The sequence below is a fragment of the Peromyscus maniculatus genome, chromosome 1 (genome assembly GCF_049852395.1).
Source record: "Peromyscus maniculatus bairdii isolate BWxNUB_F1_BW_parent chromosome 1, HU_Pman_BW_mat_3.1, whole genome shotgun sequence".
Classification (NCBI taxonomy): domain Eukaryota; kingdom Metazoa; phylum Chordata; class Mammalia; order Rodentia; family Cricetidae; genus Peromyscus; species Peromyscus maniculatus.
Window position 1 is genome coordinate 158,047,835 of NC_134852.1, and position 25,359 is coordinate 158,073,193.

A 25,359-nucleotide genomic window follows, 5' to 3' on the forward strand; every position below is an offset into this window, starting at 1 on the left:
GCGGGAGCTGCGGTCCCACCCAGCCGGGCGCCGAGGGGCGGGGCCAGAGCCGAGCTCGGCCCCGCGGCCTCTGGGAAGGGGCTCCGGCCCGCGCGCCCTCGCCGAGCTGCCCTTAGGCCTTGGTGAGCTGGCTCGGCGCCCCTCCTCCCCCCTTCCCCTCCGGCGGCCGCTACCCCACTAGCGGAAACCCGGGTTTTCCGGGGCGCGGTCTCGGACCGGAGAGGGCTGCACGGGAGCGCGCTCAGCCCCTGGGATCTGCAGAGCACGTAGGGGAGGCCAACGCTCTGCGGGCCACGCGTTGCGTGGGAATCGGAGAGCCAGCTGTGGCGACCCTTTCTGTGGGCTCCGGGACGCTTCTCCCACTCCTGCAAAAGGAGCCTAAGTGGAGATCCAGCGACTGACCACCACCTTGGGACCTAAGCTAGGAAATTCCCTCATGGGGGTAGGCAGGAGCCCATGCAGCTAAGGTCGGCCAAATAACAGCCTTTCTTCTTGGCACAGCGACCCCCACCCCCAGCCTTCATATCAAAGTCCCAGAGTGCCTCAGTGCTTTCTCAATTTCTAAAATCCTACTTCTCTCGGCTTGATGAGCTACCATACCGCAACCCCCACCACTTTGCACCTTCTACACCCACACCTCGCTTCTCCCCAGTGCTTGAGCAAATGTCATGGGATCCTATGCTCAGCCTCGGAACTCGGGGGGCCCCGGAGAAAACAAGCCCTTCACACACACGACTAGTGAATCCAGGGGTCAGCAGGGACCCTGGAACAATTTAGATTTGGGGATGTAGATGTTCTCCAGTAAGTAAGAAGTAGGCCTTTCGGCCAGAAGGTCAACAAGGAGGCCTGACCTGGCCTACTTCCCTAGCCTACAGTTACTTCCCAGCCTAGCCAGGGTGCTAAGCTGGCTATTTTTATTCCCCAGGGACAAAGCAGTAAGGTCAGAGCAGACCCAAAGGAACTTCCCTCAGAGCCTTCAGACAAAGGAGGGGTAGGGGTAGTAAATAATCCACAATTTCAGCACAGCAAACCACCATCCCATAGTCCTATGGGGGGGTAGTCTGTGATTATAGGCCAGAAGTACGCTTTTGCAGAAGCTAAGGAGAGAGGCTCAAGAGTGTCATGTATTCGTCCTTCCTTGGGAAACAGCTTTATTTACAAAACAAGTCTAAAATAAGAACATGAAACGACAGCCTAGGGAAGTACAGGGCTAGCTTTGGGGACCCACATATAAAGCCCAGACATATAGACAAAGGGCCTAAAGGAAAGCCAGCTATGTGAGAGGGACCTAAAATTTGAATTCCTTGTATTTCTTGCTGCCCCCACGACTGTCCTGGGGCTGAGCTTTCCGTTTCTTTTGCTGTAGGAGAAAGAGAGAGACAGGTTGGTTACAACAGGTCAAACACCCCCAAACAAGAGGCAGCCTTACATAGACATAAAAAACTGAGGGGAAAAAGCACTGAAACCACATTCTCTTTTCACGCTCAGATTTGGATGGCTTGCATCTTCTCCCTGTGCCCCAGTGTCGTGGTACTTAAGAGATGGCGACCAATGCAAGATCGCTGAGATTTTCAGGCTCCAGAAAGACAGGAAGCAGGCACTGAGTCCACCTTCCCTCTCACTACTAAAGCATACAGCCCCACCAGGGCAGACCCACCCTGCTCCCAGGCTGCACTGCTAAGGTCCCAGGTTGCTCCTACCTTCTGTTTAGCAGCATGCTCAGCCACCATGTCACTGAAGTCTTCTTTCTCCACTTGTGCCTGCTGCTCCCGCACATGTTCCTCATACTTCTGGGTCATGGCCATGGGGTCCAGCTCCAACTCCTCAGGTGCCAGCGCTACTTCCACACCTTGCAGTTCAGGGGCTGGACCCTTCCGACTCATAACCTGAAAAGATTAGAAACTTGTGACCTCCAGAGACTCTGAGACACTGGCTCCATCTCCATCACAAAATAATGTCCTCCAAATGCTTACCGTTGACATGTCATAAATGTGGGTTGATCCCATCATGGCTCCCCCGACTGTGGCTGTTCTCTTCTCTGGCAATACAGTGAACAACTGAGGTGTCTCACTACTGCAAAGGACAAAAAAGTAAAACCCAGTAAGGCACGAAAGAGTCTCTCGAGTCCAAAGAAGCATGGGTGGTAGCATTTAGAATCTTGGAGAATTCCAAGATAACTATGGCTAAAGTATCTGTAGAAAAGTTGGGTTAGAGATGTGTTGTGGGGTCAGTGCTCATCCTACAGGATAAACTGTAAGGGCTACAGAGACTGAACTAAGGGATCTTCTGAATCAAATTAGGAGATGAGAACAGGACTCACACATAAGGAAAGGTTAATAGTCAAAGAGGCTAAAGTTTCATAGAGAATTTTAGAACAGAGAAACTGTCAAAAGAACAGGGTAGGGCCAGTGAAACACTCAGCTGTGCAAGCCAGACTGACCTGAGTCCCATTCCTGGAACCCATATAAAGGAGAAAGGAGAAAACCAACTCCACCAAGTTGTCCTCTGACCTCTACGAGCTTGCTATGGCACAATGGCACATACACACACATGCCCACACAAACACATCATACATACACACACAATAATTGTTTTTAAAAAGGATAGAAGTCAGGTCATGTCTGATGGTATATGCTTTTAATATCACCACTCTAAACACTGAGATAGGCCAATTTCTGAGTAAGAGGCCAGCCTGGGATACATACTGAGTTCCAGGACAGGCAAGACTATATAATGAAACAGTCTCAAAAAACCAAAGAGTAAAAATGAATGAATGAATAAAACAGATAACAAGTCTTCCTCATAGGTGGTGTCTGAAGTTCTAATATTCCAGCCCTCCCAACGGTTTCAAACACTGATTTCAATTATGCTTTAGAATAGTATTCAGGGGGCTGGAGAGATGGCTCAGAGGTTAAGAGCACTGGCTGCTCTTCCAGAGGTCCTGAGTTCAATTCCCAGCAACCACATGGTGGCTCACAACCATCTGTAATGAGATCTGGTGCCCTCTTCTGGCCTGCAGGCATACATGCAGGCAGAACACTAGATACATAATAAATAAATCTTAAAAAAAAAAAAACGAATAGTATTCAATGGCAAATGGCAAATCCATCACTATCACTCTAGACCATGTTCTTTCTAATTCTTTCCCAGAAGAGGTGACTCTTGACGCAGCAAATGTCTTAGAACAAAATTCAGACTGTCACTCATCAAAAACACACTGAGGCTTCTGATGATGATTTGAATAAATCTGAACTCTTCTTAAAATAATTTAATATACTTATTTATTTAGTGTATGTGTACGTGCACACACTGTATGCACAAGCCACAGCCTACATATCAAGGTCAAAAGACAACTTGTAGGTATTAGTTCTCTCCTTCCACCATATTAAGTTCCAAGTATTAAACTCAGGTCATCAAATGCCAGGCAGTGGTGTCTCATGCCTTTGATCCCAGTACTAGGGAGGCAGAGGCAGGCAGATCTCTAAGTTCAAGACTCGCCTAGTCTTCAGAGCAAGTTCCAAGATAGCAAGACCATACAGAGAAACCCTGTCGCAATAAAATCAAAATAACAAAACAAGACAAAAAATCCTCAGATCATCAGGCTTGGTGGCAAGTGCCTTAAAAAAAAAAAATTTACGCCGGGCGGTGGTGGCGCACGCCTTTAATCCCAGCACTCGGGAGGCAGAGCCAGGCGGATCTCTGTGAGTTCGAGGCCAGCCTGGGCTACCAAGTGAGTTCCAGGAAAAGGCGCAAAGCTACACAGAGAAACCCTGTCTCGAAAAACCAAAAAAAAAAAAAAAAAAAAAAAATTTACTTAGGGGCTGAGGGCTGGAAAGATGGCTCAGTAGTTAGCACTGGCTGCTCTTCTAGAAAATCCAAGTTTGATTCCCAGCACCAATGTGGCAGTTTATTTTTACAACTGACCATCTATAACTCTAGGTCCAGAGGATTTGATGCCCTCTTCTGGCCTCAACAGGCACCAGGCATGCACGTGGTATACAGCATACATGCAAGGAAAATATTCATCCTCAAAAATAAATTATACATACATATATATACACGTGCACATGCATTTTAAATTTCATGTGTGTGAGTGTCTCGTCTGCATGTTTGTATGTGTACCATGAGTGCCTGGTACCTGAGGAAGTCAGAAGAGGGTGTCAGATCCCCTGGAATTGGAGTTACAGATGGTTAGGTACTGCCATATGGTGCTCAGAATTGAATTCAGGACCTCTATCTACAAAAGCATCAAGTGCTCTTAACTGCTGAGCCATCTCTCCAGCCTTTAAGGGCCATTCCTTACCCATGAAACCAACCATCTCATTGGCCAGAATCCAAACTCTTTATCATGACCTAAAGGATTCATACTTTGTATGCTATACCCTTGTTTGTTTTTTCCTTTAATATACAAAACTTCAGAATTCTGCTTCCTGACAAGAAGCCGGGAACAGATTTACCCATCTACATGAAATAATCAAAAACTGGACAAAATAAAGAAAACTATGGTTTTTCAAGGCACCAGACAAGAAAGATAAGGAACAATGATTACTGTAAGACAGAAAGCAAATGAGAGGTAGAGGCAGGAGGATCAGCAGTTCAGGGTAAACATTAGTTTTAGAGACTGTCTTTAAAATCAAATGAACCTTACAGTGGTACTGAGTTTCCAGACCACAGAACCAGGGAAGACCCATACAGACCTGGAAAGATTCTGTGAGTTGAGAAAATAAGGTCGAAAGCAGCCAGAAATGGTAGAACACGAAGAGAATTCAAGAACTCAAGACCTCCTTCTTCAAGTCATTGGGGGGGAGACAAGTATGAAGAAAATATGAATGTGAGGATACTACCAACGCCAAGACAGAACCACCTGGAAGGATGAGCAGTGAACACGGTCCACTGCTCAGTCAGGATGGAAAATAGTGCCAATCCCAAGTAATCAGATGGAAAAAACCTCCAAATTCACAGGATTTGGGTTGAGAATACAGAATCTCCTGAGCTTTGCCTCCTATTTGGGAGGACTGAACACTATTTCAGTCCTACTAAAAAAAAAAAAAAAAGGAAAACCTCAGAAGATGTTTCTAAATGACTCTATATTGATCAAAGCTGAAGATGTATATATAGGAATACAAAATCCCTGGGCCCAGTCAAGTAAATTTCACAAAACTCAGCAGCCAGTCAGAAATTATCAGGCACACTGTGAGGCACAGTGGTGCACACCTATATCTAATCCAAGGATTAAAGAAGCTGAGACAAGAGAATCATGAGTTGAAGGCCAGCTGTGATTACAGAGACCCCCGTCTTCCCATCCTCCAAAAAAGGCCAGTTATAGCGACACATGGCTTTCATCCCAGCACTTAAGGAAGCAGAGCCAGGAAAATCTGTGAGTTCAAAGGCAGCCTGGTCTACATAGGCCAGCCAGGGCAACATAGTAAGATCCCATCTTGGAAAAGAGAGAGAGGGAAAGGTTACAATCCATAGTAAGGAAAATATCAATGAAAATCAATCCAGAAAGCTGGAAGTAGTGGCACACACCTGTAATCCCAACCTTCAGGAGGTGGATACTGGAGATCAGGAGTTCAAGATCAGCCTAGGCTACATGAAACAGTTTCAAAAAAGCAAAACAAAACAAAACCCTAGAATTGATAAATGCTATAATTAGCAAGCAAATGGGGCTGGAGAGATGGCTCAGTGGTTAAGAGCACTGACTGTTCTTCCAGAGGACCTAGGTTCAATTCCCAGCACTCACATGGCATCTCACAATTGTCTATAACTTCAGGATCCCCAACACCCTCGCACACAGAGGCAAAACACCAATAAAATAAAAATATTGAAAAAAAAAAATAATTAGCAAGCAAATGCATAAAACGTTATTACAAGGGCCTGGGGAGATGGTCAGTAAGTAATGTGCTTGCTATTGCAAGCCAGAGAACCTGAATTTGGATCTGCAGACAAAATGTGTCTCTAAACTCAGTGAAGGGGCAGTGGAGACAACAGCAAGCCACAGGGTCCATGAGAGATCCTGTCTCAAAAAGCAAAGTCGAATCTGGGCGGTGGTGGCGCACGCCTTTAATCCCAGCACTCGGGAGGCAGAGCCAGGCGGATCTCTGTGAGTTCGAGGCCAGCCTGGGCTACCAAGTGAGTCCCAGGAAAGGCGCAAAGCTACACAGAAAAATCCTGTCTCAAAAAACCAAAAAATAAATAAATAAATAAGTAAATAAATAAATAAATAAATAAAGACCAAGAAAGGAAATAAAGAAAAAAATGGAATTAAAAAGTCAGCTGACAGCTGGGCAGTGGTGGTGAACGGCTTTAATCCCAGCATTTAGGAGGCAGAGGCAGGTGAATCTCTGTGAGTTCGAGGCCAGCCTGGTCTACTCAGTGAGATCCAGGACAGGCACCAAAAACTACACAGAGAAACCCTGTCTCAAAAAAACAAAAAACAAAAAAAGTGAGCCGACCACTGTAGAAGATCAACTACAGCGAAACCCTTCCCCCTAACTACTGCCTGACTACTTCTCACCCATCCATTGCTTCCTCAATCTTCTTCTTCCTCAGCTCAATGAGTTCAGGGGTCTCCATTCCAGCTGGCACAGATGAGAATCCTCCAGGAGTGATGAGGCCACTATGAGGAGAAAAATAAAAGCTCCATTGTAAAGAAGCAGCCCCCAAAGACAGACAGACTGCTTTGAGGAGACGGGCTCCATTTCCTACCTGTCGGCAGGTGTAATAAAGCCAGTCTCATCTGGCTTGTCTTCATCACTTTCCTCCTCTTCCTCTTCTTCTGAGGACTCTTCATCAGATGGTTCCAGTTCTCCCCAAGGGGTCCGATCAATCTCTTCTTCTTCAGTTTTGGTCTAAAAGAGATTCCTCATTCATTCAACAAGTACTTACTGCATGCCTATTGCCCCACCCGCCGTTCACTGAAAGATGGAAGAGCAGACACATAAATCCTCTAAAGGAAAGCTGTACTACACCTCAAGGAAACACATGCCCCTTTCAGACCCAACACCACCAAGCTCAGCTCCCTGATAATGAAGTTACAGACCAACTATTTCTAACCTTCTTAGCACTGAGTAAATCAGACTCAGCAGCCTCCCCATACCTGAAACTCAGCAGCATTGGTTCCGAACACATCCCCATAAAGTGGCTTCCCAGTCTCATCTACTGGGGGTTTGCCCCATCCACCAGCATGGTATCCAAAGGAACAGCTCTGCAAAAGAGGGAACAGGAATGAATGCTCCTAAACTCTAGAAAAGACTGAAGCCCTAGAAAAAAGTTAACACTTCTAAGATATGGAGCTCACTCTGGGGAACTCTGGAAACTATGACAGCAGAACATAGTTAAACATTAAAAGACATTTCAAGAAAAACAACAAACAAAAAAGCCAGGCATGGTGGCACACACCTTTAGTTCCAGCACTTGAAGGCAGGCTGATCTCTGTGAGTTCCAGGCCAGACTGGACTACAGAGCAAGTCTAGGATACCCTAGGCTGTTATACAGAGAAACCTTGTCTCAAAAAACAAATCAAATAAATAAATAAATAAAAATGAGAATAAAAACTGTTGGGGCTGGAGAGACGGCTCAGTGGTTAAGGGCACTTGCTCTTGCAGCAGACCTGGGTCCATGTTCTCAGCACCCACACGGCAGCTCACCACTCTCTATAACTCCAGTCACAGGGAGTCTGACACCCTTTTCTGGCCTCTGAAGACACCAGGCATACACACAGACGTAGGTAAAACACCAATTAACATAGAAAAGTAAATAAAAAATAAAAGCTCTTACTTTTTAAAAAGGATGGTGGCTCAGTGGTTAGGGAAGAGCATTTGCTCTGTAAGAGTAAGAACCTGAATCGACTCTTCAGCTACACATAGCTACTCACGCCTATAAACCCAGTATTTGAGGGTGAAGACCAGTAGATCCCCAAGAGCTCACTGGCCAGCCAGCCTAACTAAAATGCAAGCTTCAGAGACAGAGCCTGTCTCAAGGCAGTAACACAGAGAACCACAAAGAAAGACCATCCATCATCACTCTATGTTCTGCTCTGGCCTCCACACATGTCCAGACATTCCTGTGTAACACACACACACACACACACACCCCACAGATAAGAAAAAAAAGAGGCAGCCAAGAGGAAAAACAAGCTCCCTGCTCACCTCAGGAATAGGTGAATTCAGCCCAGGAATTTTCAGGTTCGGGTAGGATGGGGGTGGCCCATATCGCTGCATGGCAATCAGCCACGGGGGAGGGACTTTGTGGGCATTCTGTAGGAAAAAAACAGGACAGGATATGACCTACCTTCCCCTACCCTATCTTTCTCTTCTGCTCCTATTCCTACCCTCTCTCCAGCTTCCCCAGCCACTTAGCCAATACTTACGGGTCCTACTGGCATCCCTAAGGAAATCCTTAATTCATCAGATAGATCTCCAGGCTTCTTCTCCTTCAGCCGGGTCTCAAACTCCTTCCCCTGGGGAAAAAGCACAGCCTGCTCTGTTGGGGATCCAGACATATACTAAGAACTCAGTGGCATGAGGATATGAGAACAGACAAGAAGTCTCAGCAGATATAAAGTCCCATAAGAGCTGCCGGGCTCCCACTTAGATTTTGGGTAGAATAGGAAAAGAAAGAAGTCCAGACTCTCTGTTGCTACTAATGCACTGTGAGAATAAGGCCAAATACAGAACTTGTTTTCTCACTTATGAACCAAGGCCACTGGACAGGATGACTGTTGGCATCCTTCTATCTCAATCATCTTTTGATGCCATGGTGACTAACATTTCAAAGAATGGGGGGAGAAAAGAGTAAAACTTTCTCCCACTTAAAACACACAATATTTCTGCATAACACCTGCCACTTGGCCATGTTGGCCCTAAACCACCCACCAAACATCATTTCAAATACCTTGTCTGTAACTTTCTTCTGGAAAAAGAACTTGTTTGAGGGAGAAAAAACAAATACAAGCAAACAAACAACAACAACAAAAAAACACCACACTGTCTTACCCAATGGCAGTAATAGGAAATTTTTAGGAACCACTGTACTAGCTTTGAAATGGACTTCAACCAAAGTCAACATCAAGACTCAACCCTGGAGCTAGAGAGATGGCTCAGTGGTTAAGAGCATTGGCTATTCTTCCAAGGTCCTGAGTTCAATTCTCAGGAGCCACACAGTGGCTCACAACCATCTGTAATGAGATCTGGTGCCCTCTTCTGGTGTGCAGGCATACATGCAGACAGAACACTGTATTCATAATAAATAGAATCTTAAAAAAAAAAAAAAAAAAAACCTTTGCTGGGTGGTGGTGGTGGTGGTGGTGGTGGTGGTGGTGGTGGTGCACACCTTTAATCCCAGCACTCAAGAGGCAGAGGCAGGAGGATCTCTGTGAGTTCAAGGCCAGCCTGGGCTACAGAGTGAGTTCCAGGAAAGGCACCAAAACTACACAGAGAAACCCATCTTGAAACCCACCCCCAAAAAAGACTCAACCCTGGACCTCCCAGGCCCCTTCCCAAACCTCGTAATATAGGTCTCCATGGATGGTCAGCTTTGGTTTGGTCTGCCACTTGAAGAAAGCATCATGCAGTTTCTGGTAGTCAATATCAATCTTCCCCATCTTGGGCCGAACCTTCTCTCTCATTTTTGACTTCATGGTCTTTTGTTCTTCCTGTAAAGTGTCAGAAGAGATGATTATTGACTATTAGTCAATTCTTTATTAGACCCTCTGGATCCACTTCAGTGGAACCTCATTTATCTCACTCAGAAAAATCAGCTTAGCTTCAAGAAGTTCCTGAGCCAGCAGCAGTAGCCAGAGTTCAAATGACGCAATGTGTGAACAACACAGACTTACTGTATAAAGCAGTCCCAGCACTGTCAGTAACTACTGTTTTAAATGTATGCTCAAGAGAGGACTGGATCGGGGCTGGAGAGTTGGCTCACTGGCTTAAAAGCACTTGTTGCTTTTGCAGAGGCCATAATTTCAGTTCCCAGAACCTCCATGGTGGCTCACAATAATTCCTAACTCCAGTTCCAAAGGTATCTGACACTCTCCTCTGACCTCCACAGGCACCAGGTATACAAATGGTACACATAAACACATGCAAGTGAAACACCACACATATAAAGTAAATCAATCTAAAACTGAAAGAAAGAGAGAGGACTGGAAGACTATAGGCTAAATGGAAGGCAGTTTTAATGTTTTTTTACTCACAGACAACTAGTATCTAAAACATTTAAACTTAAAAATTTACAGAAGCATTGTGTTGGATAGTTTTATGTCAACCTGACACAAACTAAAGTCATCTGAGAGAAGGGAACCTCAATTAAGAAAAAGCCTCCATATGATGTGGCTGTACGGAAGCCTGTAGGGTAGTGGTTCTCAACCCTCCTAATGTTATGACCCTTTAATATAGTTCCTCATGTTGTAGTGACCCCTACTTCATAACTGTAATTTTGCTACTGTTATGAATTGTAATGTAAATATCTGTTTTCTGACGGTCTTAGGTGACCCGTCAAAGAATTATTTAACACCCCCCAACCTCCACAAAGGGGCCAGGACCCACAGGTTGAGAGCTGCTACTGCAGGGCATTTTCTTAATTAGTGATTGATAGGGGAGGGCCTAGCCCTTGTGGGTGGTTCCATCCCTGGGCTGGTCCTGGGTGCTATAAGAAAGGAAGCTGAGCCGGCCGCAGTGGCGCACACCTTTAATCCCAGCATTCAGGAAGCAGAGCCAGGCGGATCTCTGTGAGTTCAAGGCCAGCCTGGTCTACAGAGTGAGTTCCAGGACAGCCAGGGCTACACAGAGAAACCCTGTCTTGAAAAAAAACAAAAAAACAAAAAACAAAAAAGGAAGCAAGCTGAGAGGCCAGGCAGCAGTGGCGCACGCCTTTAATCCCAGCATTCTAGGGGAAGAGTCAGGTGGATCTTTGCGAGTTCGGGGACAGCCTGCTACAGAGCGAGATCCAGGACAGGCTCCAAAACTACACAGAGAAACCCTCTCTCAAAAAACAAAAAAAAAAGGAAGGAAGGAAGGAAGGAAGGAAGGAAGGAAGGAAGGAAGGAAGGAAGGAAGGAAGGAAGGAGGAAGGGGGGTGAGAGAGAGAGAGAGAGAGAGAGAGAGGAAGGAAGGAAGGAAGGAAGGAAGGAAGGAAGGAAGGAAGGAAGGAAGGAAGGAAGGAAGGAAGGAAGGAAGGAAGAAAGGAAGAAAGGAAGAAAGGCTGAGCAAGCCATGTGGGGCAAGCCAGTAAGCAGCATCCCTTCATCGTTTCTGCATCAGCTCCTGCCTCCAGGTTCCTGCCCTGCTTGAGTTCCTGCCCTCACTGCTTTTAATGATGAACTGTTATAATGGAACTGTGAATGAAACAACCCGTTCCTCCCCATGTTGCTTTTAGTCCCAGTGTTCTATCACAGCAACAGTAAACCAACTAAGACAAGCATCATTTGCACCTCTAGCTACAAATGTGTCAGAAATCAGAAAAATGACCAAGCCAAGGCAGGTGGGAAGAAGAGAGGGGAAGAAAGCTGCTATTCTGGACCAGGAACCTCAAACAAAGGAGTGATGCTCTAAGCACAGACTCAAGGTCTACTTACAGTGCTGACTTCTAATCTAGACAAAGGTTAGTTAGACTAGTAACCGGTGGCAGCAGTCCAATTCTAAGGCAGGCTACAACAAGTATGGGTGGCTGAACTCAGGTCTGTTTGTGTCCCAGCCAGCCTCACCTTCTCCTGCAGGGCCTCTCGCATCTCCTGAATGCCTGTGCGTTTGATGAAGTCTGGCAGCTCAAAGGGGGGCTTCTCAATGCCTCGTTTGCCTTGCAGGTACTTGCGCTTAAAACACCAGTGGCGTGGCACAGGGACGGAGTTCCGGGTGGCCTTGAGGTGAACCAGGAGCTTAGGGTCCTGTGCCGTCACATCATGCATCTCCACAACATCAGGCCGAGCCACCAGCTGAAAAGCAGAGAGCAATAGTTAAATAGATTAAACAGATTTAAGTCTTTCTCAAAAGACACCTATACCAAGCATCCTTGTAAGCCCTCTTTGTAAGCCCTCTAAAGCAAACTCGGTAGGGCTGAGCGATCTCACAATTTCCCAGCCATGCTCCAGATCTAGCCAGATCTAACCTGCTTGAGTTCCGCAACAGTAAAACGATTCATTCGGCGCAACTTCTTCTTGGACAGCTTAGGGGCTTCTGGCTTCTTTTCCTAGAACAGAGTGGCCTCTTAGATGGGCCTCAGGTGGGAATCAATCTGGCCAGCCCACTTCAGAGCCATGAAAGCCTTTATCATGGTCCCCGAGGGAAGCACTTCGCCTAGCTGTGCCCTGCACCCCTCTCCCCTGGGAAGGGCCTGACCTGTTCATCATCACTGCTGTCGTCATCACTGTCCTTGTGCTCCTCCTCAAAGCCCTTCTTCTTAGGGACTGCAGAGTTCTCCATTTTGTCAAGTTTCTCTGGCTCCTTTTCTTTTTCCTTCTTCACATCATCAGTGAGCTGAGGAGACAGACCATTTGGAAATCCCCTTCGTCTAACACACCTCCATTTCTGACCCTTGTATGCAAACAATGATCCCCGAAGTCTTATCTCACCCCATCCCATGCCCATGAGTGTGGCCCACTCAGAGCATACCACTCCTTGTACCTTGAAAGCCTCAAAAATCCTCTTGAAAAAGATGAAGTTGGGCTCATAGATTTCAGGCTCTTCAGTCACATATTCAATCTCGACATCAGCAGCAGGGGAGTCAGAGCCTCGAGATCGAGCTGAGTCTTTCTCTCTGTCCCCAGAGCTCTCTGAAGATGCTACACGTACCCGCTGGGGCTTTTTCTTCTTCTTTCGGTTCCGACGCTTCCGGTTTTTCTATCAAGACAAAAACAAACTACCTCATGCCTGCCTTCACTACTTCAGCAGAGTCTACATCCAAATTCTTGCCTCTCAAAAGGTAAGTTACTGTACATCCTGGAGCCGCAGCTTTCTCAGCTGTAAAATGTATCCAGTACTTAGAACTTAAAGGGCTCTGTGACAACTGAAGATCTGCAAGACGTTTAGTCGGACTCGGAACAAGTCCCATCTCTGCAGAATCCATCCTTCGGACAAGTTCCATCACATACCTCTTTTTTGGATATGGACACGGTGTCCTCCTCAGTCTCTGATGCTGACTGTCCTAGAGATGAGCGAGTGTCTGTCTCCATTTCTTCTTCCTCTGTTAGAGAAGAAGGTGGCTATCAAGTCTCCTTACAATAACTTCAGTCATTTTTTTTTTCCTTTTTTTGAAACAGGGTCTTATTGTAGCCCAGGCTGGTCTCACACTTATTATGTAGACAAGGATGACTTTGAACTTCTGATCCTCCCATTTCTACCTCCTAAGTGCTGGGATCAAGACTATGCTACCACACCCAGTTTTCTCAATCACTAGAGAGTAGCTGCTCTCTAAACTGTTCTCTTCTCAGGGATGGAAAAGGAGTCAGGACGTGGTCCAGCCCTGGGCTGCAGCTCTAGGACACACCACTCACCCTGCTGAGAGTTCATCTCTTCCTGACGGCTCTCCTTCAGCTGCAGAATCTTTTCCAAAGCCTGGGGGATCTTGGGGCCCACAGAGGGATCATCCATCTGCCAGAGACAACACAATAGAAGAGCTGACTCCCAGCGCCTTACCCCTCTAATTCCCATCTCTTACCCTGGAAAAGCTACTGGGTGGTGGTGACACATACAATAGATTACGGTCTACATCCCTCACAATTCTGCCCAAAATGTCTCCCAAGTCCCTAACTCTAAAAACTCATTTTAGCTAACTGTGGCTCCTACCTGTGCCTAGGAATTTAACCCCACACCCACTTCACAGACTCCCCGAAGATCCTAAAGCAGCCCCTCCAAACCACAGCCTTTCTGACCACAGGAAGAAGCCAGCAGTTCTCACCTCTCTGTTCTCATCTCCAGGGGGTGGTGGGGGGCCCCGAGGACGAGGAACAGGGGCCCCCATGGGCAAAACAGTGGGAGTGGGAACCACAGGACCTACTGGAGCAGCTACTGTGTGAAGGAAATAAAAAAGTCCAATGTCAGAATAGTCTTCTGGGGATGGGTAGCCTGCAAGGCACGAAGTGATGAAAGGGTACAGGAATACTTGTGGGGTGCTGGCAATGTTTTGGTTCATGGGTCACATGGCTGCACAAGTACACATGGCATGTGAAAATTTATGACTGATCATACACTTGTTATAGTGGACTCTTCTTTCTCCTTTTGGATTATTACTATTTTTCTAGTCTCTTCTCTCATATTCCATGGGTTTGGTTATACCCACAGAGGTCGGAACAGGAATTCAGATTCCCTAAAGTTGGAGTTACCAGTGATCATGAGTCACCCAATGTGGGTGGTAGGGTGAAACTCAGGTCTTCCACAAGACTAGCAGGTGCTTTTCAGTAATAAAACATCTCTCCAACCTCTTCCTTTCCTTTTTCGTTTGTTTCTTAATTTTTATTTATTCATGTGTATGAATATTTCTTCTGCACATACTTATGTACACCATATGTGTGCCTGGAGAGGTCAAAAGAAGGGTCAGATCCCCTAAAACTGTAGTTAAGAGTTAAGAGTCAGCATCTGGGTGCTGGGAACTGAACCTGGGTCCTCAGCAAGAGCAACAAGTGCTCTGAACAACCCTCTCCATCTCTCCAGCCCTTCTGTTTTATGTAAAATAGGTTCTCTGTTGCTCAAACCCATGATCCTTCCTTCAGCCTCTTGACTGCTAGAATTACAGGTTACAGACATGCACCATCATGGCTGACTCTTCGTATTCACTTGTCTTTTGTTTTTGTTTTTGAGACAGGGCCTCACTATGTAGCTCAGGCTGGTTTAGATTCTGCTTTGTAAACCAGTTTATTCTCAACCTCTCAGAGATGAGCCTGTCTCTGGGTCCTTAAGGTATGTACCACCAACCTCCACAAATAATTTTTTATTGATGTGTATGGGTCTTTTGTCTGCATGTATGCACATGTACAAGTGTGTCTGATACCCAAGGAGGTCAGAAAGGGCATTGCATTTCCTGGAAGTAGAGTTACAGATGACTGTGACCACATGGGTGTTAGGACAGAACCTGGGACCTCTGCAAGAACAGCAAACGCTCTTAACCACTGAGCCATCTCTCCAGGCTCAGTAACCTTTTAAATTTGATAAATATATACTTGTCCCTTGGTATTTACAGGGACTTTGTTTCAGAACCCCACCCAAATACTGGAATCAGAATGCTCAAATCCTTCATAGAAAATATAGGATTTGCACAGAATCTATAAATACACATTGTGTATTTTAAGATCATCTCTAATACTCAAACAATGCAAATGCTGAAGTTTAGGGGATAACAAGAAAAAATCTGCATGTGTTTAAATACAGACACATTGTTTGTAAATATATTTTTTTTAATTATATAAACTGGACGGTGGTGGCACACCCCTTTAATCACAGCATTTGGGAGGCAGAGGCAAGCGGATCTCTGTGAGTTCAAGGCTAGCCAGGGCTACACAGATAAACACTGGGTTTCAAGTTGCCCAGACCATCTTTGAAATTGATATGTAATCTAGAATGACCTTTACCCTCCTGCCATTACCTCTCAAGCAGCTGGATTATAGGCATGTGCCACCATGCCCAGCTAAAAAGTATTTTAAGAATTACCTTCTTGCCGGGCGGTGGTGGCGCACGCCTTTAATCCCAGCACTCGGGAGGCAGAGCCAGGCGGATCTCTGCGAGTTCGAGGCCAGCCTGGGCTACCAAGTGAGCTCCAGGAAAGGCGCAAAGCTACGCAGAGAAACCCTGTCTCGAAAAACCAAAAAAAAAAAAAAAAAAAAAAAAAGAATTACCTTCTTGCCAGGCAGTGGTAGCACACGCTTTTAATCCCAGCACTCAGAAGGCAGAGCCAGGTCAATGAGTTTGAGGCCACCCTGGGCTTCAAAGTAAGTTCCAGGAGAGGCACAAAGCTACACAGAGAAACCCTGTCCTGAAAAGAATTACCTTCTTTGCTCTTCTCTTCCATTCAAGGGTCTTACCTCGAGGTCCCAGGGGTGTACGAACACCCAGCTGACCCATATCTTGAGGAGGCCTAGGAACTGCAGTGCCCATCTTGGCAATCTCCTGCTGTCGTTCCTGCTCCATTAACACAGCTGCCTACAAGAGGGAAGTGAAGAGTCAGCTTGTAAAGGAATTTGGCACACAGTCCCTGACAAGTGGTTTTCAAGAGAGAGCAATCGGGAGCCTCCACGGTGCTGACAAGCCCCACTCCTACGTTTGCATGTTACCAACAAACGCAGAAACTTGATGTGGGACATCCTTCTGTATGCGGTGAACATGTATTGATCTCATTGGCTGATAAATAAAGCTACTTTGGCCTATGGCAAAGCAGGATAGAGCCAGGAGGGAAATCCAAGCAGAGATACAGAGAAGAAGGGCAGAGCCTGAGAAACGCCATCCAGGCGCCACAGAACAACATGCCAGCAGCTGGTAACACCACTGCCACACGGCAATACTTAGATTAATAGAAATGGGTTGATTTAAATATAAGAGCTAGCTACTAAGAAGCTTGCTTGAGCCATCAGCCAAACATTTATAATTAACATTAAGCTTCTGAGTGGTTTTTCAGGAACTTGCGGGAGCGAGAGAAACTTCTGATTACAAATAGCATACCAACGTGAAGCTATCAAACTTCCACAGGGCTTTAGGGAAAAAAAACAAAAAACAAAGAACAAAAAATACTTTAAGAGTTTCTACAGGCCACTGAGCCCTTGAGCAGCTAGTACGTTAAGTAGGGACAAAAAAAAAAAAAAGTAAAAATGCCTACCACAGCATTTTAGAGCTCTAGGAAGGGTTTAATGCAGTTTTCCATCATCAACCTCCGACTGAGCTTTGAGTTTTAGACTTGACTTTCAGGACCTGAGAAGCAGGTGGAGCCAGCCACTGAAGCTGCAGACAGAGGTCCACATCACTTAGCAGTTTAAAGATTGGCTCACACGGTCAAAAAAAAAAGGTAAAAGATAGGATCTCTGTGAGTTCGAGGCCAGCCTGGACTACCAAGTGAGTTCCAGGAAAGGCGCAAAGCTACACAGAGAAACCTGGTCTCGAAAAACCAAAAACAAAAAAAACAAATAAAAAGCAAAGGACAGCTGCTAAGAAACCTAAAATTGAGAGACTGATAAAAAGTATCAACATAAATATTTTTAAAATGTCTTAAAAGTAAAAATACATATTTATAAAATGGAACTTAGAAGATGCATTGCTTTGGAGAAGCAATTTTGCTTTTGTTTCCACAGAAACAAGGGGCTGTGGATTTGTTCCAGATTAAGATGGACCAGATTTGACCAAGGGACCTCCTGAACCTTCACAGGTGATATCCATCAACAAAGGTTATAGCTGGTCTTTCCAGGACTTGAACATTATCTCAAATTTTCTCAGGGACCCTAAAGACTTTATCCACAGGCAGCAAGAAGCAGTTTGGAGAAAATGATGTTCACATTCCCAAGAGTTGGGGAGTATGGATGGTCTTTGGTTATTTGGTGGGTTATGAATGTCTGTTATATTTAGAGGAATATAGGAATATAGAATAAAGACAACTATTAATCTCAGATATTTTGCATTGGCGTGGGTTTTGGTATAATGATAGAAATTTAAAGTTAATTTTGTTACACTATATATATGTTTCTATTCTTGTTTAAAGGATTTTTGTATATTGATAGAAATTTAAGGTTATTTTTGGTACAATATATTGTGTATATATATGTTTCTACTCTTGTTTGAGGTATTGTACCTATGCAGTTCATTTAAAAATTGTAAGGTAAAATTCTAATTTTTCAAAGCTATTATTATAAACTATTTAGGATAATCAAGAAACATAGGTTAACAGTCATTTATAACAGTCAAATTTATAGATATGTTAGACATGTTTCTAGATCATACAGATATTTTAGATAAATAAATGGTCATCAAACACTTGAAAGACCTATAGAACATGGCATTTGAAATATTTTGTTAACTTAGGGCTTTGCTTTTTTTTTTGACAACTGGACACATCTGCTCCTGGCTGCACTAATTTACTTCATAAAAGAATGATGGTCATTGAAGAATCTCCAGGGGAGTTTGCTTTTATTGTGGCAAGATTATTAACCATTTAGGCAAAAAAACTGTTTTTTGCCTTGACTGCTTGACTATATGCTGCATAAACTAAACATACAGGAGCCACAGGAAAATGACTGCTGAACTTGGTCAAAACATGATGGGACTGTCTTCTGCTTCACAGAAGAAATGCCAGACATTCTACATGACACAGAGGAAAGCAACTGACAAGCTTTGCCAAAATAGGTAGGACAGTCCTTCAAATTTCCTGCTTCACTAAAAAGTCTGCCAGAAACTCTAGGCCTATAGGCTAAAAATGGATACCCCAAAATTGCAGATGAACTTTGATGACTGGCAACGACACCAGGCAGCCAGATGTCTCTGTCATTTCTAGAGTTTTGGAAGTTGCTTCCAATGTACTTTTTTTTACTCAGGTAATAATATAGCCTTCTGGGATCTTTGACGGAGTTGAAGACTAAATAGTTATAATTATAGTTTTCCTTAGTCATGATAAATTAGATATGAAACTTTAAACTCACAAAGATAGGATCGATGATATTTTCTTTAATTTTGTCAAATACAAATAGACTAAATATTGTAACTATAATTCTTGCTTGAAAACTGTTTTGTTATATGTAATTTTACTATGCTAAAGGTAAAAACTTCCTTTTTGATTAGACAGAAAAGAAGAAATGATGTGGGATGTCTTTCTGTACTCTGTGAGTATGTATTGCTCTCACTGGTTGATAAATAAAGCTACTTTGGCCTATGGCAAAGCAGAATAGAGCCAGGAGGGAAATCCAAGCAGAGATACAGAGAGAAGATTGGAGCCTGAGAGACGCCATCCAGTCGCCCACGGAACAACATGCCAGCAGCTGGTAACACCACTGCCACATGGCTATACTTAAATTAACAGAAATGGGTTAATTTAAATATAAGAGCTAGCTAGTAAGAAGCTTGCTTGAGCCATCAGCCAAACATTGATAATTAATATTAAGCCTCTGAGTGGTTATTTGGGAATTTGTGGGTACGCGGAAGAGAAACTTCTGATTACAGAAACTTCTCACCACAACAGAAAATTCCTAGAAACTAATGAGAAAAGAAAGCTGTAGGAAATTTCTGGTTCCTAGAAGAGAATTCATTATTTAACTGAACACTACCATCTACTTTTCAATGAGTTTTCTTCCCCCAAAGATCAAACTATTTAGAAAGAACCATGAGTCATTTTCTTATAGCTACCACAAACTAGACAAAACTAGTACTTCATACATGTTTCCATACTTGTTTTCAATGCTTACCTTCTAACACGTCTGAATTACCCACTGGGTAAAATTGATACAGGGTAGAATATCTCTTACATCATATCTAAATCTGTACTCATCATAGTTTAAATCCAATAAAAATGACTAAATATGGCAGCATTCTCCACAAGGTACCTAAATGATGCCATGTAAGACTAGCAGTAGCCGGGCAGTGGTGCCACATGTCTTTAATGCCAGCACTGGGAGGCAGAGCCAGGCAGATCTCTGTGTGTTCAAGGCCAGCCTGGTCTACACAGCGAGATCCAGGACAAGCACCAAAACTACACAGAGAAACCCTGTCTTGAAAAACCAAACAAACAAACAAACAAAAAAAGACTAGCAGTAATCAGCCTGGCACTGGTGGCACATGCCTTTAATCCCATAAAGGAGGCAGAGGCAGGTGGATCTGAGTTTGAGGCCAGCTGATCTACAGAGCAAGTCCCAGGACAACCAGAGCTACACAGAGAAACCCTGTCTTGAAAAACCAAAAAAAAAAAAAAAAAGGACTAGCAGTATTATCATAGGAATTCTGTTACATCCTTGGTTTGATTTTTTTTCTTTTTTTTTTTTAATAACAACCCTCTAAAAATTTTTTTTAAAAAAATGATTTTTAGTTTATACACCACACAAAAGCAGGTTGCACAGTGTGCTAACTACTGGTTTCCAGAAAAAAAAAAATGGAAGTACCGGAACTTAGTTGGTTAGGAACTCTCCAAGGCAAACTTGAATGAAGGATCTTGATTTGGATGCTAAATGGGATCCTATGGATGGAGAAATATTACCTTCTTCTGCTGCTCTAAGAGCTCATGTTCCTTAAATAATGATTTCCTTGCTTAAAAAAGAAAACAACTGGGGTTGGGGATTTAGCTCAGTGGTAGAGCGCTTGCCTAGCAAGTGCAAGGCCCTGGGTTCAGTCCTCAGCTCCGGAAAAAAAAAAAAAAGATAGAAAGAAAAAAAAGAAAGAAAACAACCTCATACCATCAACAATATGGCCCAGGCCAATCTGCCAAAATTCTTGCTTCTAGGATTCCCTGCCAGCTTGTACCTATGTTGTAGTTTTCAATCAAGACCTTCCTAAAAGGCATGGCCTCAGGTCTAGTTTCTGAGGCTCCATTTCCCCATCAAGAACCTAATGTATCCTGGTACAGGTTTCCACCTGTCCTACCTGTTTGGCACGTTCCTCTTGCTGCATTAGCAGAGCTGCCTGCTGCTGCGCCAGCTTCAGCCGTTCCTCTTCTGATAACGCCACAGGCTCACCAACTCGGAGAGGAGGCGGGGGTCCCAGATTTGGTGGGTGAGCCATAGGGAAGCCAAGGCCAAGGCCTGGTGGAGGTGGTGGAGGTGGTGGAGGAGGTTGCAGAGGTGGGAGTCCCATAGGTGGCGGCGGCATAGGAATCCCAGACAGCTGTGGAATAAAAAAAATACAGCTATGAACTAGAAAGCAATTATTCATTTTAGAAGCATTTGCTAGAGACCTAGCAAAAGAGCCAGGCATTTAAAGTCTAATGATGCAGAACTCAAGAAAATGCACCACAGCAGAATCAAGAGAAGAAAAGGCTAACTTTAGAACACTGATCAAACACAGCTATTGGCTCCTATGAAAAATATCAGGAACATACATTTTGCATTCAATTTAAGGAGATGCAAGGAGATCTCTAAAATCCATACAGGAACTTTACAACACACACACACACACACACACACACACACACACACACACACACACAAAAAAGACCCCAGGTCAAAGCCATTACTTTAGAAAAAGACACTCAAATACTGGATTTTGTAGGCACATAAAGAAATGGGAACCAGGGTTGGAGAGACAGACCAACAGTTAAGAACTGCTCTTCTATGCTGGTGGTGGCACACGCTTTAATCTGTAACTCTAGCCACAGGGTGGTTTAACCCCCTCTTATGGCCTCCTGTGACACTTTCATGCACATGTGCACAGACATCAGACATGCACATAGGCAAAACACTCATACACATAAATATATATATATATATGTGTATGTGTGTATATATACGTGTGTGTGTGTGTGTGTGTGTGTGTGTGTGTGTGTGTATTTTTTTTTTCCTTTCTGAGACAGGGTTTCTCTGTGTAGTCCTGGCCTCAAAGAGATCCACCAGCCTCTGCCTCCAAGTGCACCACTTGGCTATAAATAATTTTTTTTTTTTTTTTTTGGTTTTTCGAGACAGGGTTTCTCTGTGTAGCTTTGCGCCTTTCCTGGAACTCACTTGGTAGCCCAGGCTGGCCTCGAACTCACAGAGATCCCCCTGCCTGTCTCCCGAGTGCTGGGATTAAAGGCATGCGCCACGACCGCCCAGCTATAAATAATTTTTTTAAAGACAAAGAAACCGGTGGGACTCACAGAGATCCTCCTGGCTCTGCCTCCTGAGTGAGCGCCACTACCGCCCACCGAGGCAGAGCCAGGAGGATCTCTGTGAGTTCGAGGCCAGCCTGGTCTACAGAGCGAGATCCAGGAGAGGATCCAAAGCTACACAGAGAAATTCTGTTTTGTTTTTTTTTTTGGGGGGGGAGGGGGGAGCAGGAACTACAAAAACAATAAAGACATAGAAACCAATGTTCCAGGACACAGATGCCAATGAGTTACTAAATGCAGAGGTATATAATAAAATCAGAGCGCCGGGCGGTGGTGGCGCACGCCTTTAATCCCAGCACACGGGAGGCAGAGGCAGGCGGATCTCTGTGAGTTCGAGGCCAGCCTGGGCTACCAAGTGAGCTCCAGGAAAGGCGCAAAGCTACACAAGAGAAACCCTGTCTCGGAAAACCAAAAAAAAAAAAAAAAAAAAAAAAAAAAAATCAGAGCATTATCCCTTCATGTCTCAAGGAGTAACTTTGGGAACTATGCCTGATAAGAAAGTAAAAGACTAGATCCAACTGAAAATCAAGTAAGAATTCTAGGTATTCAAGTTGAATCTTGAATGATAAGTCACAGAGCAGATATTGGGGACTGAAGCAGTATCGGCATCCAATTTTGTCTCATTAGACCCCACCCTTAATTCACTATAACATCTGCCAACTGTATCTGCAATACAACACACAGGAGAAAGGCGTCCCTGGGCAGAAAGGGCCAATAAACAATCTCTTACCTGCGCTGACATAGGAGGAGGAGCGGCTTTGTCTCCATCTTCTCCTCTTAAAACTGGTCGATTCAGCACGATGCCAGTCTACAGAAGAAAAGAGAACTCTGTCAGACAAAGAGGGACTATTCCATTACACGACCTCCTTTCCCATTTATTTATTTACTTAACAGAATTTACCCAACGCCCATTTGCCAGAGATTGGGGCTGGAACCCGAGAGAAGCAAAAGGGGTAGCAGCGATTATAATAAAGCAAAGGCAAAAGCGGATAAAACGGTCAAGACCCGGCTTGCGATGAAGTACACAAAAACTCAGCGGAGCGCGGAGGCGCACACCTTTAATCCGAGGGCACTCCGATGGCAGAGGCAGGCTGGTCTCTGAGTTCAAGGCCACCCTGGTTATAGAGTGAGTTCTAGGACAGCCAGGGCTACGAAAACAAACAAACAAAACAAAACAAAACAAAAAACCTGTCTCTAAAAACTAAAAAAAAAAAGAGAGAGAGAGAGAAAGAAAAGAAAAAGAAACGCAGACCCATCCGTGTGGCGTCTTAAAGGCCTCTAGTAAAAGTTAGACCTACCCTGAACTCCTGCCACAACACTCACCTGGCGGGTGTAGGTCTGCAGCCGCTCAACCAGCTCCTCGCGACTCCCTGTGGGACAGAAAACAGAACCGGGAGGTCAGCACCAGCCGGAGGAGACCCCTTGGCCAGGTCGGGCCCCGGCGCCTGTCTCCGCCCCCTGCCCGTGGGTCTCCTGGGTAACCAGGCTCCACTTCTCCACAAGCCCACGCAGCCCCCCTTGACCGGCCCACGAGCCTCACCTTGGATCGGAGCTCCTATTTCCGCCAATTTGGCCTGAAGCTCCTGGGCAGCCCAGGCGCCATAGTGGCCTGGAGGTGGCGGCGGCGGCAACTGCAATTCTCCTTTGGGAGGTTCGGGATGCTCCGCCGCCATCTTAGCCACAAGAAGGCGCGCGACCAACACGGAAGCTCGAATCAGCCACCGGGGCCTACTTCCGGGAACTTCCGGCAACGCAGTCCGCCATATCCCGCAGTGATTGGAAAGCACTTGATCGAGACACACCCCCTCCTGCCCTTCGCTGGGAGATAGGATTCGCCGCTTACAAAGGCTGCAAAGCCTTCTGGGAGTTGTAGTCTGCGGCTGCACCGCCTAGAGGTTGAACGCTTGTTGTAACAACCCAGTGGTAGATCTGATGTTAAGGCCGCGGGAAGAGCCGGCCCTCCACAAAGCGAGTGCTTTCTGCTTCTTACCTGCCCAAATGCATATTAAGTCTTCTGGCCCGACACCCTCAGTGATGAGGTATCTGGATGCTTATTTCCCCTAGGAGCTCCTAGAGACTGCTCTCCGGCGCCCGCCAAGTGGGAGGTTGGAGCCGATGCCTTTGATAAAACAGTGTCCGATTGTTTGCCTGCTCACCCCGTCCCAGGCGTGCTTGAATGGCCTGAAAGGGGATCGGAGCCCGTAGAAGAACGGACCCGCCGGGCTGAGTTCCAGCTGCTGACCTGGGGGAAGGGCGATACTAAAATTCCCTTTTCCACATTCGAGAAAGGCTCAAATAAATGCCTTCTCTGCCAAATGTTTCCTTCCCTTTCTAGGAGCTTTCATACCACATTCAATTTTCCACCTTTCGTTTTCAAAACGAAATGTGCACCACTTACATGCTTGCTGTCTGTGGAGGCCAGAAGAGTGTCAGATCTCCTGGAACTAGAGTTACAGACGGTTGTGAATCGAACCCCAGTGCTCCGCAAAAGCAACAAGTGCTCTTAACGCCATCTCTCCAGCCCCAAGGTTTTCGTTGTTGTTAAGACAGTGTGTCACCGTGTGGCCCAGGCTAGCCCCGAACTCCTGATCCTTTGAGAATTACAGATGTGCACTACCATGCCCTGCTTCATGGAGTGGGAGATCTAGTATTTGAGATCAAGACTCATTATTGTAGGTCCGACTGTCCGGGAGCAAACTCTAGCCCAAGCTAACCTCTAGCTTTTGGCAAGCCTCCTGCCTCAGCTTCCTGAAAGCTGGTATTACAAGTGTGAGCCAATCTATTGCCCTGTTTCATTTTAAAGACTTTTCTACCCTTTATTCCTACCACCATTCCCAAAACAGGAGCAAGAACTTGATTTTTGTTGTTGTTTTGTTTGTTTTTCAACACAGGGTTTCTCTGTGTTACTTTGTGCCTTTCCTGGAACTCACTCTGTAGCCCAGGCTGGCCTCGAACTCACAGAGAACCGCCTGCCTCTGCCTCCTGAGTGCTGGGATTAAAGGCATGCGGCAGCGGCGCTACCGCTGCCACCACCATCCGGTGATCTTTTTCTATCTATCATCCAGGAGGCACCTAATAAATTATTATGGGGGTGGGGGGGGGGAATCTAACCATGGGTTTTATCTTCTTGTAGGAAAACAAAACAAAAAAAGCCCAAACCACTCAGGACCTTTCTTAGGGCGAGACACCATGACCCCTGCCTGCCCAACATCCACCAATTCATTTTGTCTCCACACTTCTCCCACTAGTTCTGTCCCTCTCAATAACAGCCTGTTTGTTTGTGTGATGAATAAGGCAGAGGAACACAAATGGTCTCATTTCCCACCCACATGCTTCAGATCTTTTCTCTTCCTAGCCACCTCCATTTCACCAGCTGTCCATAAAGGAGAACTGGAAAGGGAGGTGGTGGTGGGGGAACAGCACACAAGACACAGGAGAGGTGAGGTTTGAGAGAGATAAAACAAAGTACAGGATGGGGTGGGGGGACAGACGGACTGGTTCTCTTTCTCTTCACCCACATCCCTTTTGATTCCCATCAAGAACAGTGGTGGCCTTTCCTTATGCTTGTCAGTCCACTCGGGCAGACCATTTGCAGCCCAAAGGAAG

The 25,359-nt window shown here is 45.3% G+C and overlaps 1 protein-coding gene across 2 annotated transcripts; it reads right to left on the reverse strand.

Moving 5' to 3' along the window:
• Positions 1–1,134: 1,134 nt before the first annotated feature.
• On the reverse strand, positions 1,135–23,483 carry Sf3b2 (splicing factor 3b subunit 2). Of its 2 annotated transcripts, none has more exons than XM_076564082.1 (21): positions 23,294–23,483; positions 23,077–23,123; positions 22,484–22,561; positions 20,535–20,774; positions 16,013–16,130; positions 13,897–14,006; positions 13,493–13,589; positions 13,091–13,182; positions 12,624–12,839; positions 12,339–12,476; positions 12,109–12,189; positions 11,708–11,935; positions 9,506–9,655; positions 8,372–8,461; positions 8,151–8,258; positions 7,100–7,207; positions 6,709–6,851; positions 6,518–6,619; positions 1,974–2,073; positions 1,701–1,886; positions 1,135–1,360 (listed from the first exon to the last, which is right to left on the reverse strand). In XM_076564082.1, the coding sequence occupies exons 1-21, from the start codon at positions 23,424–23,426 to the stop codon at positions 1,289–1,291; spliced, it is 2,637 nt and encodes an 878-aa protein (XP_076420197.1). In that variant the 5' UTR covers positions 23,427–23,483; the 3' UTR covers positions 1,135–1,288. The 2 variants fall into 2 exon arrangements, with proteins under 2 accessions (XP_076420197.1, XP_076420199.1); XM_076564084.1 differs by having other exon boundaries at positions 13,897–14,003; positions 23,294–23,464.
• Between the last annotated feature and the right edge of the window lie 1,876 nt (positions 23,484–25,359).

Bases quoted from the DNA above. Each gene is read 5' to 3' on its own strand.
- Sf3b2 (XM_076564082.1), bottom strand. From the start codon at position 23,426: ATGGCGGCGGAGCATCCCGAACCTCCCAAAGGAGAATTGCAGTTGCCG. The intron at 13,590-13,896 runs GTGAGAACTGCT...TGTCTCTGGCAG, and splicing joins CTGGAGATGAGAACAGAGAG to ATGGATGATCCCTCTGTGGG. The intron at 9,656-11,707 runs GTGAGGCTGGCT...GACACTTTACAG, and splicing joins GAGAGGCCCTGCAGGAGAAG to GAAGAACAAAAGACCATGAA.